The following is a 17745-nucleotide window of genomic DNA, read 5'->3' as shown; positions in this document are numbered from 1 at the left end:
CATGCATCACGGCCAGCTCCTGCTACGATTATACACAGCGGTAGCCTGTCAACAATACCGGACAACGATGCATGGCCAGGACCTGCTGATCGGCTTTGTACATTCACGCCGAGAGCTCTGCGTTGACATGCAACACAGAGCTCAGTACACAGGTAGATCATTAGTAAAAAAGCAGCACACTTTATACACAGTACACATAGTAAGGCACATATTGCCCTAGATGTTAACGCCCTTCCAACGCCAGTGTCATTAGTACAGTGACCGTGTATATTTTAGCACTGATCACTGTATTAATGGCACTGATGTTGGTGGTTCCCCACAGCGTCAGCCCCATTATCAGATGCCGATTGCCGCCATTCTTATAAAAAATAAATCCAGTATATAGATTAGATCATAGGTTTGTAGGCGCCATTACTTTCACACAAACCAATCAATATACACGTTGGGATTTATTTATCAAAAACATGTAGCATAAGATATTTTTGCCAAAACTTAAAGCGGGGGTTCACCCTGTTAAAAAAAAAAAAAAATGTTTTTTTTTATTAGACCATTACATTCGGCATCGTAGAGCGAGCTACGGTATGCCGGTCTTACATTTTTTATCCCCGTACTCACTGTGCTATCGATGATTGAAGAATCCGGGGAATGGGCGTTCCTATGGTGAGAGAAGGTGATTGACGGCCGGCCCTGGCACGTCACGCTTCTCCGGAAATAGCCGAAATAGGCTTGGCTATTCACGGCGCCTGTGCGCAGGCGCCGTGAATAGCCGAGACCTACTCCGGCTGTCTTCGGGGAGCGTGACGTGCCAGAGCCGGCCGTCAATCATCCTCCCTCTCCATAGGCACGCCCATTCCCCGCGGGAGTCGGATTCTTCAATCATCGATAGCACAGTGAGTACGGGGATTAAAAATTTAAGACCGGCATACCGTAGCTCGCGCTACGATGCCGAATGTAATGGTCTAATGATGTGAAGGAGGGTGAACCACCGCTTTAAGAAATTCGATTTAGTTTTTTTGAATATGTTTTAGAGCAGAAAGTTTTTTTTTCCCCCCCAATTGTTTTTTTTTTATTATTTATATCACACCAAAAACCCAGAGGTGATCAAATACCACCAAAAGAAAGCTCAATTTGTGTGAAAAGATGATACCATTTTTTTTGGAGTAAAGCATTGCATGACCGAGCAATCAGTTAAAGGAGCACAGTGACAAATCTAAAAAAAATGGCCTGGTCATGAAGGGGGTAAAATCTTCCAGAGCTGAAGTGGATAATAATAATTGGGCAATTTTTAGTTCTTTAAATGAATAGTTATTTAAAATGGATAGGAAAGTTATATCATTCTTGCTCGTTATAACCCCCCCCCCCCCACATTTATTCAGCTACTTCCTGCTTTCCATGCCTAGGCAAATGATGTCATACATGCCAGGAGTCGTCAGGAGAGGAGGGAGGGGTTTTCTCAGATAAGCACACCCTCCTGCCTGCATGCCTGAACCAAGGGCAGATGGATTCCAGGAAGTAAATGCTACATGAATCATATACCCTTACTCAGATGGCCACAGCCAGAAATGCTAGTGGGTGTTTTTTCTAAATAATTTATCAGCCAAATAAAGCATGGAGATGGGTGAATTTTCTTTGAATACTAAAAATTTCTTGAAATAGAGTTTTTGTTCTGTGGTGATCAGATGCACTGTGGTTGCGTGTTAACCCTTGAAAAATAATTTCTCATGGAACGTTATTATAAAACCTCAGGGTTAATGACAAGACAAAGCTGGTGTTTTGGAGTGCAATAATCATGTAGGAACTTTCACATACAAAAAAATTGGTGAATGCAAATTAAGTTTATGAATAACACCTTCAGTGAATTAAAACAAAAAATCAAAGCACAGCGACACATACTTTGTGCATTAAGTTTAGGTGAAATAACCTGCACTGCTAAACTCAAATATATTACCTTTTGGTGGAAAGTAAGATTTACTTTCTGCTTTATGTGGCCAATCCACAACCAACGGTCCAAACCGTCTGAAGCTTGCTGTGATCTCATCTGGAAACAACAACAAAACTATAAACAGAGAGCAAAAAATATAAAATGGTAACTATCTTAAAGACAGATTATTATAATAAACTCCAGGCTAAGCATAAAATTGTTCTGTAGTTTCTAATGTAATGATGAAGACTGTTAATTTAGACCAGAGGTTTGTCATATTTAGAGCCGGTTCACACTGGGGGGACTCATCAGGCGGCTCAGCCGCCTGACGAGTCGCGTCCCATTCGATGCAATGGAACTGTTCTAATAGGAGCGACGCAAGTCGCTCCGACTTAGAAAAAGGTTCTTGCACGACTTTGGGGGCGGCTCGGGGCGACCTGCATTGACTTCTATACAGAGGTCGTTTTGCAGGTCGCCTCTGAAGTCGTCTTCAGGACGACTTGCAGATTCGCCCCCGAAGTCGTGCCACGGAAGTGTGAACCGGCTCTTAGGAAAGCCACTCAGTGTGGGGTGGGGTGGCTGCAATATAATAAAATGTGTGCTTTTGGTTTGATTATCACCTTAAGCCATACTAACAATTCTATAAAACATGGCAAAGCTTCACTATTTGAGGCCAGGTCCAGCTTAAATCTGGATGGCTCAAGATTTCTATGGCAATTTATCCACCCTTAATTAACATTAATTTGAACTGACATTTTTGCATGCACCAACAAATATTGCCAAGTATTAAACCCCCCTCCCCAATGAAATGTTTTAGTTTTCGAAGCATTTGGTCTGATCATCAGGAGAATGGGCCATCCACAAGCTTTCCACATTGACATGTGATGGCTTCAAAATGTACAGTTAGAACTGCTCAAATCAAAGAAAGCAACAGTACCTTCATCAATGTCAGGAGGTAGCCCTCCAACAAACACCTTCCGAGAGTAGCGCTCGACCCTTTCACCATTTTGACAGTGAGTTGGAGAATTCAGACCAGACGACAAGGATTGGTCTCCATGACCATCACTGAGGAAGCCATCTTCAAATGGGAAGAGTGAAGATCGACCTGGGAGGCAAGAGAAACTATGGTTAATGCTCCAGTAATCCTACAAATACACATAATAAAAATAGTCTCATATTCTTCAGAAAGAGGCTTCATTTACCATTTTGAGTTAAACTGAAACACTGTTTTAAAATTTTGGGTTAACCAAACTTTCAGCTTTCCTTCCCATTGTATTACATGATGCAAATTAAAGGATAAGTTCACACATTTTAGGGTGGAACATGTAACATGTTCCCAATGCTGCAGCCACTTCCCGATTCCACCATTCCCCACCCTGACAGCAGTACAGGGAGAAGTTCCCCATACTAGCTGCCGCTTTTTGAAATCCTCTCCGCCCATATGGCCGTGCCATTCACACAGCTGTGTGTGTAAATGAACTACAAGCCCCAACATTCTTTGCGTCTGTCAGCTTGTAGTTCCAAACGAACCACAGCTCTATGAAGTACCGTGGTAGTTCATCGATTCTTCCTGTCAGTGTATCCACTTGCTCGTATGGGCACACAGATACACCGACAGATCTGCAGGAGACCTGCATGGCACCAGCAATCTGCTGATCGCTGGCGCAATGCTTTACAGGCTCAAAATAAATATATGCACATTTTCGTTTACCTGCAAAAAATTGTAAAAGTGTATTTGTGATTTTTTTTTTTTTTAAGTGAACTTATCCTTTAAACATGTTGCCTATTCGTCTCTAGGAGTTTGTAAATTAACTTGTATTTGGAGATGTTCTTTACAATTCGTAAAGCAGTATACTTTCTGTATATACATCTTTTCATGTAAATTGCACAATATTTTGAAAATAGGAAATACTGTAATTTGGAGCAAAGTTGGGATAAAAAAAAAAAAAAAAAGTAGTGTGAAAAGGAGGAAACCTTTAACTGGTAGATTATGGATTGCAGTCATGATTTCACTAAAATACATGAAATTAATACTATCACTGGTAGAATCTTTGATAACAGTTATTGGATCAAAGAGGTTACAGTGCACAGCACATCTAGACAAGCACAATCAAAGACCTTACACATGCTTTAAAATATGGCATAAATCAGCATTGAAAATTAGTACACTCAGGCTTACTAGACAGACTGACCCATGAAGAATCTATGAAATTGGTACAAAAGCAAAAAATTGTAACTACAGGAACCGATGAATTAAAGTTGAGCATGTTCTCATATAAACACTGTGCAAGAACTAAACTTTTTTTATTTTTAAATTAGCTGCCTTGCTGAATACATCAAATTAACAGACTGTGATCCTTTCAAAACTCAATGCAGCATATTTGAAAATGTCTGTCAGCGTGTATTAAAGCAATGCATACTGCTTCAAAAGCAGTGAAAATTAACCCTCAGGCAACAGTTATATAGGTTTTCAAATTTCACTTTATGAGGTGTTCCGCCTGAGGAAAAAAAAATTAACCAAATTCAGCAGCTACAAATACTGTAGCTGCTGACTTATTATATGGACACTTGGTTGTCCAGGGAGCTGTAATGTCAGCAACCAAGCCAGTTTTTGGATGGACTCCCTGGTACTGCCGCCGCCATTCCCGGTAAGGTGAAGCCTTTTGCTGAATACTACCTTTATTATACAATTTAAAAGTAATGCAGCAATTTTGCATACCATGAATACTATTGCCAATATCTGTTCCGGAATTTACTGTTTTTTACTGTATTATCCCTTGAAAAGTAGCACATTCTAAACCAGCCATATCAGTGTAGCTTCAGCATGTATAGAGAGCTTTTTACTTCCTCTCGGTTCCATAAATGCCAAAATCTAGTAAGACTTCAGTCTTTGCAGTACACAACAAATAAACCCGAAATAGCAGCTCCCAGACTCAACCTAAGCACGAATTGCCGAAAGAAGCCGAACGTCGAATCGGCACTATACGGCGCCTGCGCACCGACGTTCGGCTTCTTTCGTTAACTCGTGACGCTCCTTATGTGACGGGGGGGGGGGGTAGTTTTTGTCATCACGTCAATCACTAACTGCTGCATAGGAACGAAATTAGCTATACGAGGTATGTACAGCAAAAAAAAAAAAAGGTCATACTGTCAATGTCGAGAGTGAGCTCAACGTACAGTAATGTTAGAAAATTGTTTTTAGGGTGAACCCCCGCTTTAAGGATACTGTATGTTCATACCAGGTGCGCCGATATGTGCAAAATTGCAAAGTTTCCTGCACTGGGCGTTCTGTAAATATCAACATGTGTAGACAGCAACAAAGCCGCTGCTGATTAAATACCATTGATGTTTACAGATTAACCCTGAATTAGGCAAGTGTGCTGCTGATGCACAACTAGCTAACTTCAGTTGACTCTGACTGGCTGAAGACAGATCATTCTGCACATGCCGCGCCACACGGATGACTCATTTAGAGCAGACATATAATCTGTGTGTAATCAGCGGTGGCGCTGGCTACCTTATTTGCAATATTACAGTTTTGGTCCTGAGCAGAGGTGGCGGCCACAACAGCCCATATACGATATATGCAAACGTTCGTACCAACACTTGTGTTCAGGGTAAAATATGGTCCAAAATACAGGCCCAGGCACAAATTTGTACCATTTGCTTACGTTGCTAAACAAAGCACATGTGAATGAGCCCATTCAGTGCAAAACCTTGATTTCACAAGTTTGTAAAGGCTCAGTGCCAAGTCCACCCACCCATTACTGTCTGCTAGGTCTAATGGTTATCCTAAATAAACAAAATCATTATTGTGTATGCATAATCTAGAAGAGCCTTTTTCAACCAGGGTGCCGTGTCACCCCGTGGTGCCTTCTGGGGGTACCAGGGATCATCATTTATAGGAGAGTTTCAGTGCCATTCTTTTTGTGTTTCTTTGTTTTTTGTCTTTTGTTATATGTCTTATTGACGTCTGTATTGTTACTTACATGGGCTACAGTCACCTTGGTTCATGTGTTTTTTAAATTTTTGTACGCATGTCTGTTGACATTTTCGATTCTAATAAACACCATTTCTATGTACATCCCTTTTAAAGTCCCATTCCAGCGGGTATATTGTTTATTCTATATTATAGGGATGTGGCCAGCACATTGGGCTCAATGATATGGTGATCACCTCTCCTTTCTTTCTCTCACCCTGTGGTGCCTTCTGGGTTCTTCAGGGGTCTTGACAAAATGCCTAAAAACTTGCCCCAAATTCTCCATAATTTTTGGGGGAAAGTGTACACGGTCATAGATGAACTCTGTTCTCCAGGAGAATTGCCACATTCCAGGCAAGGAAATGCCTATTCAGAGGTAAAATTTATTTATTGTCCAACTTTTTTCAACCAGAAGGCCAAATGTTTCTGGCGTGCCTTGAAAAAATGCCCAGACAATTGCCCCCAATTGCTCAAAAAAATGTCAACAAGCCAGTGGGTGGATCAAGCCTGCTTTTTTGTTACACATGTTTTTATTGTGCAACATTACAACTTAGGATACTGGCAGCAGACCTGCATGGTGCCCAACAAACAATTAATTCATAGGTTGATAAGGTGGATGTCGAATGCCCGAGTACTTCCTTGTTTGCTCCTCTCCATCAGCACTAAGGTCACGTTAGCCAAGATAGGAAGAGAAAAGGAGGGGAAAGAGAAATGCTGGAATACTATTCAGTACCAGTGTGCATTTTAAGAATAGATCACCTCTAATGTTGGGTGTCCTATGTATGTGGATGATGCTGTGATAAGTAAAACCATTTGTTTAGCTTTTTACATTTTAGAATGGGGTGCCTTAACATTTTGCAGAACTTTACAGCTTTAAAACTTTTGCCGCAACTGAAAAAAGGTTGAGAAACACTGGTCTAGAATTATATATGCACACAGAGCAACAACTATTTCTTATTACCTTTCCCCAACTAGTGCAGGGCTTTCTCCAACTATTAGAAAATTATTTGCCCATTTGTAGTGTGTATCAAACTGTAGCAAAGTACACAAAATACTAACAAATTGTGAAAAAATATACATCGTGCAAAATCGAACAATGTTAGTATACCTTTAGGAACAACACAGATTGTTGAACTTTATATTTATTGAGAAAGCACTGAACTAGTTTGAAAAGTGATATTTGTACGCATTTTAAAAGGGAGTGAGTTGGGATGTTGGCAGCTTTTCTTTTTTATATTAATTGCACATAGCAGCTCACAAGACTAACACATATAAATTAGAGTACTATATCTCTCATTTTAATCAACCATGGATGACTTGTATTAACAAATGTTCTATGTTCTTTTCAGCAGTGGGTCAAAAGGTATGTCAAATACCCTGCTGTATATATAGATATCCACTAGAGGGAGCCTATAGAAAATAAACAAAACAATATACAATACATAAAAGTAAGGAACAGCAGGCACTTAAATATGTTAGAGACATTCGGAGTTCTGAGGGAGATGGGCCTGAGGGAGAGAATGATGGGATGGGTGATGGCATTGTATGCAGAACCCAGAGCAAGGGTCAAAGTTAACCGTGGACTATCAGACTATTTCGAAGTAAGGAATGGGACTAGGCAGGGGTGCCCATTATCCCCATTGTTTGCTATGGTACTGGAACCATTTTTGTGTATGATTAGAGGGAATAGGGGGATTAAAGGGATAGTTATTGGATCAATGGAACCCAAGATATCCGCATATGCGGAGGATCTATTGTTATATCTTTCCACGCCTCAAGAGTCTCTGACGGAATTGATGAGAGAGAGACAGGTTTGGTTGTATCTCTAATTTTAAAATAAACAGAGAAATTCGGTGTTGATGCCGAATCAGGTGCCCTTGGGGATGAGGAAAAAAGTTGCAAAGATCCTTTCCCTTCGTGTGGCATTCAGACTCTATATTTTATCTGGGAACACATATAGCCCCAGATTTTAAACGCCTATACGAGTTGAATTATGTACCCCTGCTCTCATCAATACTAAGAGATATACAGAAATGGAGAAGCCATACATTGACATGGTTTGGGAGAGTAAGTGCCCTTAAAACTAGTGTAATTCCATGGCTTATTTATGTCCTGTATGTCATACCTATAACTCTCCCACAAATATTTTTCAAACAAATAAGGAAAGCTTTTAGGGCTTTTGTCTGGGGGGATAAACATCCCAGGCTGGCGTATGATATCTTGAAAAGATCAAAGAGGGAAGGGGGGGTAGGTCTCCCAGACATGGCACTTTATTATATAGAGCCATGGCCCTGGTCCGTATTATGAATTGGCGACATGATTCGAAGGGTAAAGTATGGGTATTCCTGGAGAAAACGTTGGCAGGAAGGGACCTGGGGGGAGCACCTTGGGTCCAGACTGCATATAGGGGGTTGTCGGAATATGTTTCACCATTAACGGTAACAATGTTATCCATTTGGGACAGAATGAATAAGACAGGAAAGATTGCTCCTCCAATATCGCCTATAACTCCTTTGGAGGGGTTCCCATGGTTCTCCCCTGGGGAAAAGAAGGGAAGTTTAGAGGATTGGGGGGGGGGGATTGTGCAGGGGTGACCCCACAAAGGAAATTTCTCTCCTTGGGGGATCTGGTTCAAAAGCTGGGGGAGGTATCAATGATGGATTGGAAATACCGACAGCTGACAGACCGTTTAACAAATGGAAACATCAAATTAGATCAGTAAACTCTATGACTACTTTTGAGGAATGGTGTGCTAACCTCGTGGAACCGAGCCATATGTTATCCCGGATGCATAGATTGGTTCAGAGTACTCAAAATAAGACGACTCCATACTATATCCGTGAATGGGAGAGGGAGTTGGGCCTCAATTTTACAGCATAACAAATAAAGAGGTTGATCGAAACAACACACCAGTCCTCAATAAGTTCTTATATACAAGAGATGTCTTATAAGTTTTTGACTAGATGGTACCATACACCGACTCGTTTGGTACAGATCTATCCATCGATGGATGCCAATTGTTGGAGGGGGTGTAACCAAAGAGGTTAATTTCTTCATATATAGTGGCAGTGTCCCAAGATTAGGAGTTTTTGGGATGAGATATCCCCTTGGATAAACAAATTGACATGAAGACCTATTGAGCAATCCCCATTACATTTCCTGTTTCATGGGATGCCATTATCTATAAAGTTTTATAAAAGAAGCATTAAACCACACCTCTTAAATGCAGCAAAGGCATTGATACCTACATATTGGAAACAATCCAGAGTCCCCAATATAATGGAATGGAAAAGGGAGGTAGAGAGGATAATGGAAGCAGAGAGATGGGTACATATGGTTAAGGACCAACAGGATAAATTTCAAGATGTATGGGCGGGATGTATATATTACTCTTCTGAAATAGGGATGGACTAACCTGGGGCAGGGAGGTTCAGGGGCGGGCATGGAGGGGAGGGTGAGACTATGTGGGGGTTATTTTTCTTCTCTTTTTTTTCTCCCCCCCCACGGGGGCACCAGAGAGAGAGGACTTCGTATATGGAAAAGAAAAAAGGGACTTTGGGTCCCCCCCCTTTTTTTTTCCCACAACACTAATGTATCTGGATTATTTGCACAGTAGAGAGGGGGAATTAACTAAATTAGTTAACACTTCATGAAGAGCACCGAGGGTTGTAGGGAAAAGGAAAGAAATAGGGGAGAAGTAGTCCCCCCCCCCCTTTTTTATTTTTTCTCTTTTTAACCTTATTAATGATTTTGGTGGGATGGGGGGGTCACAGGAATAGGAAGTGGGGTTCCAAAGAGATGTCACAGGCACGAAATAAAGAACTATTAAGTTCTTTCTGGTTTACAGGGTGTTAAGTCCCTCCTTTTTGTATAGTATGGAGGTCATAAGGTGGTGGAATCTAAAGAGACACGAAATAGGGAGTTTTTTTTTCCTCTTTCCCCACCCCCCTGTCTCCCTCTACCTCAGGTAGGTGGAGGGTTGCGCTTGGGGGGGGGGGGGAGTGGGAGTTGAAGAGAGGGAAAAAGTAGTAAGAGAAATAATCAGATGGGGCTCTTGAGGAGGGGGGGGGGGTAATTTATATGTATTTTTATGTATATATGGCATTCTTTATATTTTTAATTTTGTGCTTACTGTTTGTTTTTGTTGTATGTGTTGTGATTTGTTACAATAAAGAAAAGAAGCAATTATTAAAAAAAATATGTTAGAGACACACGCATTAATAAAAAAAAAACAAATTAAAATGATATACTACTAGTTTCAGCAGCATTTGCAACTATTAGGGGGTAGATTGTATGGGGTTTGCAAACAACTGCTCCACACTCTCAAGCTTTCCTACAAAAAGTCTGTAGAGGTGTCTGTAGAGGTTGAAGAAGTGTGGGTTATAAAAAAAAACAAAAAAAAACAAACATGCATACTCACCGGCTCCAAGACTGAGAACTGAGTGATCACATGACTGCTGATCGCTCAGTTCTTGGTCTTCAACTCCAAAGCTCACTAGAGCACCAGGCAGGAATGGCTGGCTGAAGCTCTCAGTGATGCTCCAAGAGTCTAAGCAGATCTGGGCAGAGCATGGATCAGTTCTGTGACGTCAGCAGATTTGAGTCTACGGCTGAATGAGTTGGCTGAATCTAGGTCACAGGAGTGCAGAAATAAGGGCACTCCTCTGAACAACGCTTTGACTATTTCTATACCATATAATGTTGACATTCTCCACATGCTCACAAAGCTAAAAAAAAAAAAAAAGAAGAAGAGGGGGGGTAGTAGTGAAAAGATCTTCAAAACCCATACTCATTTTTATTAAACTGGAACTGTTCATATAATAAACTGCACTTTTTGCTAAAGTTGCTGGGGGGGCAGGAAGTAGACCTTGATCTAACACTTCATATAAATGGGTATTTACAATCTTATTGTACAATCTCCTTTAGCTCTTTCATCAACGGACTGCCTGATTGGATACAAATGTGAATGGATTGCTTAGGGGGTGACCTCCTATTATAAGGTTTCCATAAAGTGAAAGGAGGTTTCGCAGTCAGATTGTACTATATAGTTTATGGTCAACTAAAGACATCAGCAAAACATTTTTCTAAAGTACCCAGACTAAACTGAGTAGGCATTATACTGTTAGAATAACAGATGGTGGGGTCGGTGTCAGGCTGGATATTTTACATTACAATCCATGAATACAGATTCCCCCCCAACCCTACAGTTTAATGCCAACTCTTATTAACAACTTAAAGACTGAGCCTCTTTTTGAGATCTGTTGAAATTAAAAATAATTTTGCTAGAAAATTACTTGGAACCCCCAAACATAATAATATATTTTTTTCAGACATCCTAGAGAATAAAATGGCGGACGTTGCAATACTTTAAGTCACACGATATTTGCGCAACAGTCTTACAAGTGATTTTTTTGGGGTAAAAAAAACGACTCATTAAAAATTAAGACAACCAGTAAAGTTAGCCCAATTTTGAAAAAGATGATCTTGCCAAGTAAATTGTTACCCAACATGTCATGCTTCAATGGAATGGCGACAAACTTTGACCCTTAAAAATCTTCATAGACGTTTACAAATTTCTACAGGTTACAAGTTTTGAGTTACAGTGGTTTGAACATAGTTTTCATATGCAGGTGCAACTCCCCCCCCCCCCCCCCAAAAAAAAAAATCCCCTTTAAGACCATTGGGCGGAAGTGACATTTGATTTAGATTTCATCATCCAATAATATGGAGCCGAGACAAGTGGGCGCCACCTTTCCCTCACTCGGCTCAATGTCTCACAGGGGAGAGGACCCAGACGGCTCCAGTAAGTGGCAGAGACCACTGAGGGCAGTGCCCTCTCTTCCGCTCCCAATAAAAGTGATCTTGCGACAAATCCGCTGCAGAGACCACTTTTATCTGAAAGCGGACCGCCCGCTGTTTAAAAAGATACTGGGGTTATGGCAGCTATTTGCTGCCATAAACAAACGGTATTCAATGTCAAACAGCCAACGTACAATGACGGCGGGCGGTCTGCAAGTTGTTAAAGTAGCACTGGCATTTGGGCTTGTAAACACTGTGCCAGCCATGGACAGGACAGGCAGCACAAAGACTTTGCCCCCAAAAAAACTCACTGCCCTATTGTCCCACAAGTTGATGTGTTGAAAGCAGAAAAATAGTTATCACAGTTTATTGCGTATGGGGTTGCGTAGCCGCAGACTGGCCAGGCCCATGTCCACAGTCAAAAGAGCCCATAATGGGCACCTGATCACCAGTACTGGACCACGTAGCAATGGAAGGAGCTCACCCGCTCTGATGAATCATGTTTCTTTTACATCATGTGGATGCCCAGGGGTGTGAGAGTAACTTACCTGGGAAGGAGAGAGCATAAGCATGCAGTATTGGCAGTGGGCTATGGGCAATATTCTGCTGGAAAACCTGCCATTGATGCGAGTGTTACTTGACACATACCACCTACCTAACCATTGTTGCTGACCAAGTACACTCCTTCATGGAAACCATTTCCTGACAGGGGCATCTTTCAGCAGGATAATTCACCCTGCAACACTACAAAAATCCCTGCAACACTACAAAAATCCAATAGAGTATTTGTGGGATGTACTGAAAAAAAAAAATCAAGTCTGGTCTGGGCTATTTTGGTGACCAAAGAGGGGACCTACTCAACATTAGATACTAGGTGGTGGGTCATAAAATTATAGCGTGTGTGTGTATATAATATATATATTATATACAAACACGCAGTTCCCACGGGCACGATCATGGAGCTTGCGTTGGGCGCGAGCCCGCTAGGTGGCAGATTCAAAGCAACGCACCTGTACGTTGCTTTGCCTGCCCATGACATTCTGCCGACGTATAAGTACATGAGGCAGTCAGCAAGTGGTTAATGCAACCACATTGGAGGGATTTACAGCAGGAGAAGCCTGTTTAAGGTCATGCCACAGCCCCTCACATGGATACAAGTCTGGACTCAGACAAGGCCACTACAAAACCTTAATTTGTTTGTTTTATGATGCCTTGCAGAAGTGGACTTGACATGTTTGACTGTTGGTATGATGTTCTTTACTGAAATGCTGTATTCGTTTTATGCCAGATGTAATGGGATGCACACCTTCCAAAAAGTTCAACTTTGCGCTCATTAGTCCACAGAATATTTGCCCAAAAGTCTTAGGCCCCATACACACGATAGAATCCATCCGCAGATAAATCCCAGCAGATCTGTTTCCGCGGAGAAATCTCCTCTGGGATGGATTCCAGCAGATCGGATATTTGCTGACATGCACAACAAATCCATCTGCTGGAATCCATCCCAACGGATGGATCCGCTCGTCTGTACAGACTCGTCTGTACAGACTCACCGGATCCATCCGTCCAAAGGGATTCCCCGCACGCGTCGTAATGATTTGACGCATGCGTGGAATTCCTTATATGACAGCGTCGCGCCCGTCGCCGCGTCATAATCGCGGCGACGGCGCGACACGTCATCGCCAGAGGATTTCCGTGCGGATTTCAATGCGATGGTGTGTACACTCCATCGCATAGAAATCTGCGGAAATCTTTGAGAGGATTTATCCGTGGAAACGGTCCGCGTGTATGGGGCCTTAGGGATAATCAAGATTTGTTTTGGGCAAATGTAAGACAAACCTTTAAAAAATTTACTTTTTCACATAGGGCCAGGCAGATTTGGATAGTTTTCTTTCCCCTTGTACACTTTTTTCCCCCCCAAATTCCAGCTCCCCTATGCACCAATATATGGAAAAATATCAAAGCTTTCCATTAAGTCTACAGTCACTTACTTTTCTTGTCCTAATCCAGGTTTCCATTAGTAGGGTCTTTCTTCCTAATCAGACTAGAGGTCATGACACAGTAAGGAGTTGACCAGCTGACCTCATTGGCACACACCCTGCATCATCCACCCATCCATTCCCATATGCACGTTTTTTAAATAAAATGCAATTAATCAGTGGACAGAAACACTCAGCTGTCAAGCCCTGTTCACAACTCTGCATAGTGGGAACTCGAGTGGAGCTAGGTGCATTTTTTACTATGATTTTCTGAAATGTAAGGAAAACACACAGATTCACATCTAGCATAGTTTGAGCCAACATTTTGTTGTCGCGTTTTTCCTGTGACATGCATAGGGAAGCCTGTTGATTTAAATTGGCTGCACTACATGTGGTTAATGGGACACTTTGGCGTTTTGTTGGTTGTGTTTTTTACTGTGCGTTTTGCAGCATATGCCCCTCATTTTTTCACATGGCAAAATGTATGTAAGCTTCTGTGTTTGGAGTTCCATTAACAATTAATGGCACTGAAAGCTCAACTAGTAATTTTAGGTGTATAAACATGGCCATACACTATGCAATCTGATTGTGTGTTTAGTGAGAAGGGTGCTCACTGATTTCATTAAAAAAATGTGCACCTGGGATTGGGTGGGTGGATGATGCAGGGTGTGTGCCAATGAGGTCAGCTGGTCAACTCCTTCCTGTATCATGACCCAAGTCTGATCAGGAAGAAAGAGATTACAAACGGAACCGTCTGGAAACATGGATTAGGACAAGAAATACTGTAGCTGCAGACTTTTAATACAAGGACACTTATCTGTAATATATATATATATATATATATATATATATATATATATATATATATATATACATACATACATACATACATACATACATACATACACACACACATAAATGAGAGATATGAGACAATTAATTATGCTCAGTGGTGGAAAACCAAGTTAAAACACAGTTTCCCATCTTGGGGTTTTCCCAACAAAACAGTCAACAGAAAATACTAAGCCAATTGGCTTCTCTTGTCTTCAGCAACACTGCTGCACTCTTTACTTTGGTTTCTAAGACCTGTTCTCATCAACTCCTTCCCAGGATGACTCAGATGCAGCATGCCTGCTACACAGGCCCACTCCCTGGCCGCTCAAAATGGGGTCCCCAGGCAACCTGGGCTCCCATATTCCCCCTGAGACCAATTGACTCCCTCCAAGCCCCTGGATTCACCAGCTGCCTCAGCTTTCTCACTCTCCACAGATATACACAGCTGTCCTGACTCTCCCAGTCCTGTGGGCAGGGAATATTCCCAACATTGGGTGATGTCTCTTAGCAGGAACACACATCCCTCCAGGCTGTAGCACACAGCTCAGTCTCCAAAATGGGAGCCCTGAGTGATCATCAGGTTTGACTTATAACGAGCATGCACACCGGCATATTTAACATACATCTACAACCTGACCTGGACACAGGATTTGGGGTTCCATCCCAACTAAGACACTATAAAACCTTCAAGCGCTAGGCCCCAATCCTGGATAACAAAACCCAGAGTGAATGCACCCTAGAAAGGTGCCACTAGAGATAGAAGGGAAAACTTTAGAAATGTTTGTTTTGAAGCAAATTAATGCAATCCTGGTTTAGCAACCCTAATGAAACAGCATGTTTCATGCCAAAATAAGAACATACAAAAAATTATAAATAAAAAACAGAACAATATACATTTTATTAAATTTACACTGAAGAAGCAAGCGATTCAAAGCCAATGGTTAGAAGATCACTGATGAAATGTTTAAATTAAAAAAGGTCTTTAAAATCTAAAACCCATGATTGCACATACCAAAGAAGCTTCATATTTATACATGTTAAAGGACCATAAATTGAAGAGATATGCGATTTCCCATAACAGTAACGTCTACTTTGTATGTCCTTAGCCATTTCAGGCTTTGACTAGAAAACTGAACAAAAAGTCGGCCATGTATATTTAAATTTGTATAAATATGTAAATGTGATTCAGAACTCTTTTCGAGCAAGCATGCGTTTCAGATTTTCTAGTCCTTTCAATCACATAGCAATTAAGTAATTCTAAATATATAATTAAAATCATTAGAACTCAATTATTGCATCACCCCAAAAAGCTTGATTTTTTTCTGCCCTAAGAATCTAGCAAGCAAGAACACCCAAACAATTCTCAATGTATTTACCTCGTCTGCGACCATAGCTCCTGGCTGCATGAAAACAGAGAAACGGTTGGAAAATTAAAACATATACATAGACACTCTTATTAATGTTCCTGATTAACATATTTTGGCTTAAGGTTCTGACTACAGGAGGAAATATTTCTAAAGATACAGTTGCCATGAGTCATACTATGGTTTTTAGTACGCTAAAAGGATCTTGACGCAAACCTGTGAGCTAGATATACTTGCTAATCCAGGAAATGGCCTTCAGTTACACACTCATTTGCAAAATGCCTAAGTACCTCAAACAAACAATTGGAGAAGATGACAACCCCCCTTTACAGTTTGAGCCAAAGGAGGAAGAGAACAAAAAACAAATCATTCGAGCTTAACTTCTAGGTATTCCAAAGCACTGGGGGAGATTTACTAAAAATTGGTGCACTCAAAATCTGATGCAGCTGTGCATAGTAACCAATCGATTGGCTTCTAACTTCAGGTTGTTCAATTAAACTTTGACAATAAAGCCTAGAAGTCAACTACCATGCGCAGCTGCACCAGATTTTGCACAGTTTTAATAAATCTCCCCCTGTGTGCTCAGATGTGCCTTTATTAAAACCCTGTTGGTTTACATAGATCACAGGAAAAATGGAAAAGCAACTTCATCTTAGATCCCAAAGGCCCCACAAACACATATTTTGTTCTATTTTTTGCACTGTTCATTAAATAAGGCCCTGAAAACGATAGCGACAGATTTAGATCTGAACCCAGTCACATCATCAGTGTGGAGAAGTTTTAATTTACTTAAGTTTAGACTTTTACTAGTGAAGAACAGTTCAAGCATGGATGGAGACCCGGTTCCAACTATATGTGGACTTTTTTGATCTTCCTCTCAGTAACCTTGGTTGACAACAATGTGGGTAGGAATTTCTTCAAGTGTAGGCCCTGGTTGCCATTTTGGATAAGTCAAAGAAAAATTCCCAGCTCAACTAACAAAAATTGTCTTTGCAGTTAACTTTAAAAACAAGGGTCTAGCTTGCAAACATTTATGCATTTTTTGTTATTAATAAACTGCTAGACAGGACAATTCGGTTTGTTGCAGGCTGGCAAGTTAAGCCGGGAATTTTTCTTTGTTTGACATGTGTCGCCCTTCCATGTGCCCTTCTTACTGTTAAGAAGTCCATGAACCAACTTCAGTTTTCCTAAGGCAGCTAAAGAAACTAGAACCGTCTAGCATGGTAGTTTTACAACTGATTATATATACAGTACAGACCAAAAGTTTGGACACACCTTCTCATTCAAAGAGTGTTCTTTATTTTCATGACTATGAAAATTGTAGATTCACACTGAAGGCATCAGAACTATGAATTAACACAGAACAAAAAAGTGTGAAACAACTGAAAATATATTTCATATTCTAGGTTCTTCAAAGTAGCCACCTTTTGCAGCAGACACATCTCTAGAACTGTTAAGAGGAGACTGTGTGAATCAGGCCTTCATGGTAGAATATCTGCTAGGAAACCACTGCTAAAGAAAGGCAACAAGCAGAATAGAATTGTTTGGGGTAAAGAACACAAGGAATGGACATTAGACCAGTGGAAATCTGTGCTTTGGTCTGATGAGTCCAAACTTGAGATCTTTGGTTCCAACCCCCGTGTCTTTGTGCGACGCAGAAAAGGTGAACGGATGGACTCTACATGCCTGGTTCCCACCGTGAAGCATGGAGGAGGGGGTGTGATGGTGTGGGGGTGCTTTGCTGGTGACACTGTTGGGGATTTATTCAAAATTGAAGGCATACTGAACCAGCATGGCTACCACAGCATCTTGCAGTGGCATGCTATTCCATCCGGTTTGCGTTTAGTTGGACCATCATTTATTTTTCAA

The 17745-nt window shown here is 41.1% G+C and overlaps 1 protein-coding gene across 4 annotated transcripts in view; it reads right to left on the bottom strand.

Moving 5' to 3' along the window:
- The window catches only part of CPEB3 (cytoplasmic polyadenylation element binding protein 3), a 171338-nt gene that overhangs the window by 34237 nt on the left and 119356 nt on the right, over positions 1-17745 (bottom strand). For 3 of the 4 annotated variants that reach the window (XM_040361804.1, XM_040361805.1, XM_040361803.1), the window contains 3 exons: positions 15889-15912; positions 2859-3026; positions 1949-2038 (listed from right to left, as the gene is read on the bottom strand). In XM_040361804.1, coding sequence (XP_040217738.1) covers positions 1949-2038; positions 2859-3026; positions 15889-15912 — 282 coding nt within the window. The remainder of the gene's footprint in view (positions 1-1948; positions 2039-2858; positions 3027-15888; positions 15913-17745) is intronic. The other variant, XM_040361806.1, reaches the window with a different exon arrangement.

This window comes from Rana temporaria, chromosome 8 (assembly GCF_905171775.1).
Source record: "Rana temporaria chromosome 8, aRanTem1.1, whole genome shotgun sequence".
NCBI lineage: Eukaryota > Metazoa > Chordata > Amphibia > Anura > Ranidae > Rana > Rana temporaria.
Note: the sequence above shows the minus strand (reverse complement) of the source record. Positions and strands in the feature narration are given on the sequence as shown.